This window comes from Thunnus thynnus, chromosome 6, assembly GCF_963924715.1.
Source record: "Thunnus thynnus chromosome 6, fThuThy2.1, whole genome shotgun sequence".
Lineage (NCBI taxonomy): Eukaryota > Metazoa > Chordata > Actinopteri > Scombriformes > Scombridae > Thunnus > Thunnus thynnus.
The window spans coordinates 6,179,855-6,191,100 of record NC_089522.1 but is presented as its reverse complement, the minus strand read 5'-3'; the positions used below and the strand labels follow the sequence as shown (position 1 = coordinate 6,191,100).

The window sequence follows — 11,246 nt, the reverse complement described above, 5'->3', positions numbered from 1 at the left end:
TAAATGTGCCAGGGTTAGCTCAACAGCTAATTTGAAACCACCATCATGATACAAATTGACAAATCGACAAATTGATTTAACACCTTGTGCGTGGTAGAGTTGCAATAAAAATAAAAGGAAAAAGAAATGGGCAACATGTATCACAACTCCTTGACCTAACAATTGTAAACAATCAGACAGGTATAAAACATTGTAAACAAGTTAGAGTCAATCAATAAAAAACATACTTTATGAGTACATATCTAAGTAGATTTTAGCCTGTATATAAAGATGGTCATAGCGAGGTGTGACGTCACCCATTGGTTTGCATTTGAGCCAGTTTGAAGCCCAGAGTTGCAGCTCATGATCAGTGCCATCGTTTCTGTTTGGAGCCAGGACCTTCCAAATAAGGAGCGTCTCAGACCAAAGCTAACATTAGCTCTTTTGGCTAAATTGTGCTAACAGGGCAGGTATCGCAATCAAGTAACTTAAACTTACCGAAATATTGCGACAATCGTCTGACTCTGTACAAATCCCGGAGCAGGGGAGAGCAGCAGGTGAGCAAATTGTCAATCACAGCTGTCAATCAATGACCACATGGCAGACATCAAAGCTACTATAAGTCTTCTAATGAAGCAATAATTTCCAAAATGACCACCAGCACACTTATTAGAGGGTCCAAATCTAGCAACTGACACCATAATGACTCATAAAAAAAATGATTGACTTAGTATTTCTAGAGAGAAGGTGATGCTTTTTGAATAGGAGTCAATTGTAGCCAGCATCTAGTGTAAGCCATAGGTGACATTGCACTTAAAGATACTTCTGCATTGGCTTCAGCCTCAAGCCATGGTAATTGCCGCTCGATTTTAATCAGATTTTAAGTTTGATTTTAAAAATGTATGCAGCACAGCTCCTCAATTTCCATAGACAGACTATTCCAAAGATCGCACAGTAAAAGCTGATATCCATGTTTCCTGTATCTATATGGGACAATACAGTCTCCTCTGGCAACTGAACTTGTTTTCCTGGAGGTCCTGTCCAAGGGTTTAATGAAGAGGCTTAAAGTAGGAGGTGCTGTTCCATATTTACAAAATAACAAACAACATTTTACCAGGTACTATACCTGATATCCTTCTGTTTATATTGTATATTCTGGGTAAATGCATGCTGCACTGTAAACCCATGCATTTTCAAGTGAGTGTGTGTGTGCCGTGCGTGTATATATAAGCTCCACATGTGATAACATTCTCCCATTTCTCATGGTGGAAATATTTATGCTAAGTCCTCATTTAAGCGTGCAGTTCAAACAGACAGGGTCTGGTGTTCTTTCCCCTTTTTCCAGACCCCCTTAGCCTCCGGGGGGCCCTCCCATACAACACAAAGCATTGTGAGCATGGCCCACCACTCCCCTCTCCCCCGTCCCAATATATGTGTGTTTATATCAAGACCTGATATCCATTTTCCGTCATTCCTCTGGCTCTGAGGTATTTATTTTTAGCAAGCAAGGAACAGTTTCAAGGAAGCTGTGATATGTAAATAGTTGTGATCCATCACAGGTGTCCCATTGCCCAGAGAGAGGATGCACAATCTGATGATGTTTACAGAGAGGAAGATGAAAAGGACTCTAATTCTTTTGTTACTTTAACTCTGGCTTTCTGATGTAATTTTTTCTAGTCACTCAACACCAGATAATATTAATTTGATCATTGTGTGACTGCATGCTTAGTTTTGTCAGTTTGAGATACTGTTGCTCACATACTCTTCATTCACCTCTGAATATTGGACTTACATTCATCAGGCCAGAGACATACAGTTGAAGTTGGAAGTTTACATACACTTTAGCCAAATACATTGAAACTCAGTTTTTCACACCTCCTGACATTTAATCGTATCAAACGTTCCCTGTCTTAGGTCAGTTAGGATCACTACTTTATTTTAAGAATGTGAAATGTCAGAATAATAGTAGAGAGAATGATTTATTTAAGCTTTTCTTTCATCACATTGCCAGCAGGTCAGAAGTTTACATACACTTAGTTAGTATTTGGTAGCATTGCCTTTAAATTATTTAACTTGGGTCAAACGTTTCAGGTAGCCTTCCACAAGCTTCTCACAATAAGTTGCTGGAAATTTGGCCCATTCCTCCTGACAGAACTGGTGTAACTGAGTCAGGTTTTTAGGCTCCCTTGCTTGCACATGCTTTATCAGTTCTGCCCACAAATTTTCTATTGGATTGAGGTCGGGGCCATGTGATGGCCACTCCAATACCTTTACTTTGTTGTCTTTAAGCCATTTTGCCACAACTTTGGAAGTATGCTTGGGGTCATTGTCCATTTGGAAGACCCATTTGCAACCATGTGAATTACAGCACAACTGCCAGAATCTGTTGATCAGTGAAACAGTGTAAAAGTATCTGCAGGATTGCGTTGCTGCATGCTTGTGTGGATGCATGTGTTGATTGCATGAAATACAAACTAAATGGGGGCCCACTTTCAAAAACAATGATTCATAGCGCTACCAGTGGTCAGAAACTTGACAAGGTACCTTTAAGTTTTAACTTAATTAATCTCAATGGGATAAATAATGTGTATTCCTCACTATTTGGGCAATGAGAAGTGCCAGTTGGTCATCTAATATTTCTAGGATGAGAAGAAACCAATGCAAACATGAAGAGAATTAATCCTGTTTCATTTCAGCACTCCATATGTTAGTCAGCTCACTTTAGAGTAAAAAATCTGGGTCTTTTAAAATATATTTTCTAGCAGCAGGTTGCATCTTGTGCTTGTGATTTCATAGATGTCTGCAGTCTGCCTGCAATGAACAGAAACAAACTTGCATTTCAATCAAAATTTTTGACAGATTGTGGTAAATTTTCAAGTCTTAAATCTGCCCTGACCTGACATTGAAACTATGTACAGTATACAGAACAAGTAGACAAAAATACCTTGGTGCAATCCTGCATAATGTAAACAGTTGATGATCAGAGGTTGTGATAAAGAGTACACTGTTTAATCTTCAGTCTTAGAAACTATCAGCTAATCACAATCACATATGATTAAGCTCTAGGAGGAATGGGCAGTGAGATATAACCAGATGTTCTGCTACCTTAAGTGCTACCATGTCCTGACCACAATGCTGTTGTTGTTCCAGGTCTCACAATTTCTGAACTTTGATATTTTAAAAGGCATTTTAGCTCCAAAAGACATTTTGGCTGCTTGGTTCCTCATTAACTCTCCATGCAGACTGTTTACTTGCACTTCTTTGCACTGCTATCTATTTTCAAGTCTCACAAGGTTGAAATTAATTGACAAACACATTTGTCTGTGTTCAAGTGAGAGAAAAAAACAACAACATCAGTCGTTTCAGCAAATATCTCAAAAATGACCTGTTTATGTGACAAAGACCTCTAGTGGCCATAGTAATCATAACTCCTGTGTGTTGGGAGCAAGGGAGGCGGTATGGTGTTATTAGTATAGTAATAAGGGTACTCAAATACAAGTCTTAGACATCTACTCACCAAATTTCCACTGTATCAAAGGCCCAGTAAGGGTGCATTTCATGATGATATTTCAGTACAAAAACTCCAGAAGAATGTCCATGAACAGTATTTCTGTATTAATGGGAGACATGACACCTTTGTTGTGTAACCAACTTGGGCATAAAAAGATGCAATGGCCAGGAGGAGACATTGGTTTACTGGTACATTAATGAGACTGCTGCAGTATGAGTTCTGCAATGTTGTTGAAAATGTTTGATTTTACAATTATTTTGCTAGAGCCTTGATGCGACAACTTCAATTGGTTCAGTTTTGTGGTTCTTACCTCTGTGTTTTTGGGATAGTTTTGTTCAAATTGGGAATGTTTGGTGTTGTTGTAGCATGTTACATCACCACTCTTCATTATGGCCACTGTTTCCTTGCACTGTTTCCCTTTTCCTTGCAAATTAAGCACATAGGTCTTGAGCTTCCTTCAGGCAAAATGAACACATTTTTCTCAGTCCGCTCATCCTTAAACACAGGTTTTTCCCTGCCAACCTTTCTTCTTTGTATCAGCTAGTTTTTAACAAGTCATTTTAACTACCTTGCCACCTGCAGTGACTTGCAGCTGGCTGAAAGATGACAGGTGAGGTGACGTGATAGCGATATGTCACTCAAAAGCAGTCTGGGTCAGGTTGTGGTGAAATTTTGTTTTCGGTTCAGATTAAATTGTTGTTTGGTCCAGATCTGGACCAGAGTCCGCCTATTGAATATGTATGTTATAGATCCACAAAGTCTGCAGGAGGTCAGGGTGGATGGATAGGTCAACACAACATCAGACTTTTATATCGAAGCCAACTGTTTGCTTCCTGTTTTTGACAGTCAACATTAACCATATTCCCATCCATTCCCAGGCCTTAACCACAATGTTGTAACCATAATGAAAAAGCCCCCCTAAACTTAACAGAGCTGTATTTGTAACCATGACATGATTTTTTCCCTAACCAAGTTGTTTTATGCCTAAAACTAACCCAACCTTAACCACAGCTGTGTAACATCAGAGGTGTTTTGAAAGGCACAACACATTGTCCTGCTGATAGAGGCATCAGATCAGAAAACGCCTGTTATTTTGAGGGGCAGTTATAAAAAACAACTTTTTAATAGAATGAGCAGGGCTTGTTAATTTAATTAAAGTAAATAAGAGAGTGGGAATATATTCACCTTATTTACTGTTGAACTGATTAATTTACTGTTGCCAAGACAGAAATGCAAGTTTTAGTAGAAAAAGGAAATGATGAGGAAGAAGATAACATTGAGGAGCTTCACCAAGCTCCAGTGCCAGCACCTTTATGCATGTGCTGTAACACATACTAGTACAAATATTGTTGTGGCAACAAAAACACAGCTACACTGTCGTGGTGAGCATTGACGTGTGCATAAGAGAAATTATATCATCTGTGGTCAGACAATAGAGGTTTCTCTTCTTGTTGTGGACTTGAGCCATCTTTCAGTTGACTCAGTAGAGAGAGAGGAGGGACTGACATTAAGATTTTCCAGTTCTGTGTCCTAACACTAAGCGTGCCTGTACAAAACCTTTTTCACAGTGTTTTCATCAGACGGAAGCATCTTGTCTTTGAAAAGCAAAACGCTAACAATAGATCTTCTCTTGTGGGGAATTGGCTGTCAGCCATGCTGAAGGCTCACCCAGAACTTTGGACTGCAAAGTTCACATTGGACCTGGACCTAGGCTTGCTCTAGATGGAGCTCAGCAGATGAAAGTAACATAACGTCCCACAGGCCTCACTTTCGATCCACAGAACTCATTCTTTCCTTAATTCTGTGATTGGACCTCAGTGCTGCAGAGCTGCCTGAATGCCAGCTCCTTCTTCCCTCCAGGTCTGCGCTTAGAAACTAAAGCCAAGTCACTGCCAGTAAAATAAAACACACCATCTCTGTTGTTTCACAAACAAAAAAAGATCTCTGTTAACACGACATACTGTTCTTTTAATATTTTTGTACTAGTTTGTCCAATTATTTATTCAATAGATCTTTATTTTGTACATTCACAGCACAGCAAATATACTTTTTTGTTATTTGCCTAATGCTTATTGGAGGCCATAGTTTATGTAATGGGAAAAGGATATACTATTGTATTCCAGTATTTCTCTTTATCTACTTCTCACATTTCTGTTGATCTTCTATTTCTGATGATGGAAGACCTACTACAATTGCAACAATGTCAATTTTTTACTCCATAGAGAATAAGAAAAAATAATAAGATAAAATCTTATTTTTGCAAATTTAAAGAATTAATTCACTACCATACAGTAAGTCTCTCACCATTACTCCATCTGCGTGAAATGTTACGTGTTAAGAAAATCATCAGATGTCACTATTTTTAAAGCAGGCAGAGTTGCAATGTGGCAGAAGAATGTAGACAAATTTTGTTCAACTTTCAAGAAGGAAACAAAAGTACACGTGGAGCTTCTTATGCAGTTCTTTCTTTTGTCCGAACTACAGAAACATTTTTTCAAATGGAAAGCAACCGATGATGGTGCTGAGTTGTAAAGAGGGGAGGCAGGGGAGGACAGAGAACCAGGGAGCAAGAGGGGGGATGGTAAGGACTTGTTTCAGAGGAAATCTGGAACCTATAAACTTGGGCAACTTCTATGACAAGAAACAAACGTCACAAAGGTTCGATTTGGTTGGCTGTACGACACACCTTTGTCTCCGCCTCGTCCCTTTGATCGGGCCAATCGTTTAAGATTCATTCTTCCTGTTGTCTTAAGCTCAGCTGTCCAAGAAAAAAAGTTCTCTGGACCAATCAGCGAGTCAGATGGGTGGGCAGCTGTAAGTTTCACGGTTCCCTCCCTTTAAAAAGTCAGATTCAGGTTGCTGTCGACTCACATGCAGCTACAGGAGTGAGACATGAAAACAGCCTGGTTTGCCGATGCAGCGTACACTCATAGAGGCTGGGAAGTGATCATTGGCAGGTTTTTCACGTGTGTAGATGAAGAAGAATCCAAAATTGAGTGGTGATTATTCACCCATTTTGGCTTGGCATGTTTGGATGTAACAAAATGTAAAGCTGATAACTGTTGGAGAAGAAGAACAACACAGCAGAAAGCTGGAGGAAGCACATGACGTAACAGAGGGAGTTCCTGAAGACAAACAGAACAGGACAGAGAAAAACTGTGTGAAAGAGGAAGAGGGGGAGTGGAGAGAGACATACCAAAGGAAAGAGAGAAGAACCAGTGATATTAAAAGGAGTAGGAAGTCACAGAAAGGAGAGAGAAGAAGAGAAAAACGTGGCCAAGTATGAGAGAGGAGGAGCAATCCAATGGTGACCACCCTGAGGGAGAGGTGGTTTCCAGTGCGGAGAACACAGGAAGACCACCTTCTAACGCCTGTCCCGTTGTTGTAGCAACACCGGGGATCACCGGGCATAAACGGCAGACAGGCTCACATACAGAGGATCATGTTACCACGGTTATCGCCACCACATCATTAGATGATGGCAAGGTCAAGCCAGGGGACGATATCCAGATCTACACCCCAACTGGACCCAAAAGACTCAAGAGGAGTCCTCAACATCGACCTCCTTCCTCAGGCCCGTCCCTTTCTCCTGTCCCCGGTCCTAGTCCTGGGGATCTCTCAGCCCTCGAGGACCCACATGGACAGAGGGTGATCGCCAACATCCGGGAGCGCCAGCGGACACAGTCCCTGAATGAAGCCTTCGCCTCTTTACGTAAAATAATTCCAACGCTCCCTTCTGACAAATTGAGCAAGATCCAGACCCTTAAACTAGCATCACGCTACATTGACTTTCTGTACCAGGTTCTGCAGAGCGACGAGATGGACACTAAGCTGGCTGGGTGTAACTACCTGGCCCATGAGAAACTGAGCTACGCCTTCTCGGTCTGGAGGATGGAGGGAGCCTGGTCGACCATGTCTGCTGGTCACTAGCCCTGCCGGAAAGCAGGATTTGTCTTTTGACTGTTGCCATAAAATGTATGATAAATTCCTCATGACAGGGAAATAAACTTACTTGATGTGGAGGGCTGACTCACACTATTTTAACACCTCAACTTACATCATCTGTTTGCCTCAGTGATGATGGGAAGACTATTTGACTCAAACCAAGAGGAGATTCCAGTAGTTTTATGTGAGCATTTGGATTTAGCTGGTTTTTAAACCACTACCCCTACATAAAAAATTGTAGTTTTTCATTATTGTCAAGCCACATATATTCAAACATTTGAACAACTATGGATTCTTGAGGTACTTTTGTTTTTGTGCTTGTCAAAAGCAGCTATTACTCATTACTGCTCATGTGTGGCAATTGTAGCATTCAAGAAATATATCATACACTGTGCTCAGTGTATGATTTTTGGCTTTTTAAAGGATTTTTTACACCATTTGTACTCTGTTTATGTAGATCACAATGGAGGACAGGACAGGTGAGAGACAAAAACAGCCGGACTTGTATCAACAACATTTCGAGCCAGATGGTTAAGGACCTCCTGTCCTAAATGTTGCCTCCACATGACAGCATGGCTCATTCTGCTGGACCTCTTGGCTTCCTTGGGTGCTGAAGCTTGACCTCTGGTTTCATCCTCATCATCAGCCTCGATTTTTATCATCATTACTGCCATCACTATCATGATCATCATTACCATCTCCATCATTATAGGTATGCATTCTTTCAGCTACATTGGCGCTTTATTTCTGGGGCTAGCAAGTATATAGTCTTATTAAATATATAAAGAGCAACAACTAGAGAATGCAGATGAGGGATTAGAGGACAGTCAGAGCTGGAAAGACTAAATTGAATGTTTTAGGAGAGAATGGACCTTTGAATTTTTCAGTACCCTTTCAACTCCTACTTTTCCAAGACTCTGACACGTTATGAATCCCTGACCGCCTCTGAACCCAAACGACGGTGGAAAAAGTAGCCGTGGGCAGCCGTCGTCCTGACTTAAGTTTCTCCTCTTTATACCCAAACCAAGCCCCTTTGTTTCTTCTAGTGCCAAAAAAACTCTCCTCTGAAATTCTTTCCTCTCATTCTGGCCCAAATTTGCTTGCGTTTGCATGAAACCGTGATACAGCTACAGCGAGCTGACGAGGAGGCGTAATGAAAACAAACGGTTTCTAAAAGCTATGAATCATGCGTGTCACCATCAAAGGGGAGGCTGATGTGGCTCCCTGCTGGGCTCCTATAAACCACTGGGAGTGATGGAGGAGGTGAGAGCTGATTTATACACACACAAATATGCACACATGCATAGGTGTAGCCTCCCACCTCCCTCCCCTATATCTTGAGTTTAAAAAAAAGTCATTTTCTTTAAGACATCCATAATTGCCAAATTATATACATGCTCTAAAGCAACAAAAATCCAGTATTGTATTATCGTACCACTGATTTTTGGCTTACATGAAGGAGAGCTAATGCACAGTAAATCTGCATCACCTGCAACATTTAGCTTTCATTTGATATAAACAACCAAACTGCAAGAGACATGCTATTTGTATTTGGTACATATCCATGACAAACAACTTCTTCCATCATTGCCAATATGCATGAAGCCCTGCAACTTATAATTAGAGTGTCCAAGGGAGGTAGCTAATGTTTCCAGCTCCAGTCTTTTACTGAGCCCCACAGTCAGCACGGTGTGGTCTCAGAAGGCTAACCTTCACTGACATGTTAGAAGACACTTGACATTTAAAAAGATTCAGTTTTTGGTCAAAAGAGAAAAGCAGCCCGTGTGCATGTTGTATATGAAATGAGGGTGACTGGCCTTAAGAATCAGGGAGATTAATATTGAGTATGCGTCAACCTAATACAGAATTCCTTTATTTACTGACAGTGACAGCTATGAGTTTTGCTGGTACTTATTGGTATCAACTTTTTTAAACAGTGATTTTTGGCAACAACTATGGCCCAAAGTGCATGGCTCAATGTATGCCAATACTGAATCTGAGTTTAATGTTACAGTTCAATGCATCACCTTGTATCAAAAATGTAACTCTTATTTCATGTTATTTTTCCATTCATGAAATGAATTAAAAGAAGTTAAAGAGGAGTTACCTTCCTCTTGTGGCAACCTTGGAAATGTGAAATTATATTGTGTCGATGGGTCGATGGATTGGTGGATGGTTTTTTGGAAGAATTTGGAAGGGTCTTATTCACATGTCCATGATAAAATGTCCCCCCTACACACACACATACTTTTAATGAATATAAGTAACCTGAAGCAGTTACCACAGTAACATGTCTGCCTTTTTGTCTTTCCAGCTGCTGAATAAAGTGACTGTGATCTTCCCTGTTCATCTCTGCTCCATGCTACCATTTTACCATTCTAGTCATGTGGACTTTGAGACAAGTGGAAACATTTTAGGTACCTCACTTTTGGAAAAAGGACTATTTAAGAATATTAAAAGGCATCTTGATCAGGATGTGGACTGAAAGAGGACATTTTCTCTTGACAAGTTAACCAACAAAGAACTGTCATTCTTTGAGAAGTATTGAGAAGTATTTGTGTTTAATTTTTTTTGCGTCATACTACTTTTCCCTAGATGTTATTCTAAGGAAACGTATATAATAGCTGTCAGTGTAAAAGACTCTAAAATCTGCAGCTAAGGAACAAGACTTCAGACAGTAATCAGGCTAATAGGCGGTGTGTAAGGCAAAATCCCTGGACATGCAGCATGTATATCATTTTAATAGTTTGAGACTGTCTTGAAAATAAAACCGTCCTCAAACTATTAGTGAGATTCTGGTTGTTTTTGGTAAAACTGGATGATGAAAGGTGCAAAGATTTATACAAGTACCACACCCTCTTTGTCTCCTGTCTCTCTTGTTAAACTGTCTCTCTTGTTCTCTCTCTCTCTAACTCCCTCCCTCCTTCACCCACTCTTTTTTTTTTAATGAGGTCTGTGTGCCTTTGCCTGGTCAGTCAGGAACAGTTAATTCCTCCAAAAAGAACACGTTAATGTGCAATTAAGGGCTCTGGGAATATTTATAGCCTGTTTGGACTTCAATTCGGAGTTGTAGCTTGATCTTTTCAGTTAAGCGACGCTGGCCTGCAGGTTTACTGCTGTGTATCCTAATGCTTGAGCAAGGTTTCAGTAATTTTAAGTTTAAGTTTAATGGAAAAATTCCTTGCCCGGTATGTTAAACACAATATTGTTTTCTTACTGCCTCTTTGTGAGAGATAAAGAGCACTGTGCATGTACATGCTCATAACATTACATTGTGACAATATAGCTCTATATTCATTAAATTCTGTGTTTAATTGGTAAAGTTAGCGCCGGTCACTAAAGCTGTACTCATAATATTACTGTGCACCTCCATTGTACTCAATTTTCTAAAGTTTCTACATATTTGTTATTAGTTGGTTGGACTTTAAGCTAACAAACTGTACTCACCCTCTTTGATGGAGACATTGTACATAGCTGCCTCCCCTCTGTGTATTTCCTCTAAAAAAAACAAGACTTTTGAAAGAAGAATCCTGTTAGGCCAGTCACCTTTGTCTCTTCACAACTGACTTTGGATTCAATACATGATCATTTGCTGGTGATGTTCTCTTCTTCGTAGAATAACATTTTGTAATTTCACTCAATTTGATCCCATAACTTCTTTGGAAACAGTAACCTACAAACATTAATTTATAATAATTATATATTTTTTTTCCAAACTCTTATTCAGTGAAATTATCATTATCAAGTGTATTCATGTGCACAGTATATGCAGCTTTTGTATTATGTTTCAACAAAAAGGAAAAAAATGGGC

At 39.9% G+C, this 11,246-nt stretch overlaps 1 protein-coding gene across 4 annotated transcripts; it reads left to right on the top strand.

The window, feature by feature from the left end:
* The first annotated feature begins 347 nt into the window (after positions 1–347).
* LOC137184082 (twist-related protein 2-like) lies at positions 348–9,856 on the top strand. Of its 4 annotated transcripts, none has more exons than XR_010928616.1 (3): positions 348–536; positions 7,893–8,147; positions 9,750–9,856. XR_010928616.1 is itself a non-coding variant. In XM_067591420.1 (3 exons), exon 1 carries the CDS (start codon positions 6,773–6,775, stop codon positions 7,418–7,420), a length of 648 nt encoding a protein of 215 aa, XP_067447521.1. In that variant the 5' UTR covers positions 6,274–6,772; the 3' UTR covers positions 7,421–7,465; positions 7,893–8,147; positions 9,750–9,856. The 4 variants fall into 4 exon arrangements, 3 of the variants coding, with proteins under 3 accessions (XP_067447521.1, XP_067447520.1, XP_067447519.1); XM_067591420.1 differs by lacking the exon at positions 348–536 and adding an exon at positions 6,274–7,465; XM_067591419.1 differs by lacking the exon at positions 348–536 and adding an exon at positions 6,275–7,619.
* The last annotated feature ends 1,390 nt before the right edge of the window (positions 9,857–11,246 follow it).

What these genes read in the sequence shown, in the direction of transcription:
- LOC137184082 (XM_067591420.1), top strand. Translation starts at nt 6,773, where the DNA reads ATGAGAGAGGAGGAGCAATCCAATGGTGACCACCCTGAGGGAGAGGTG.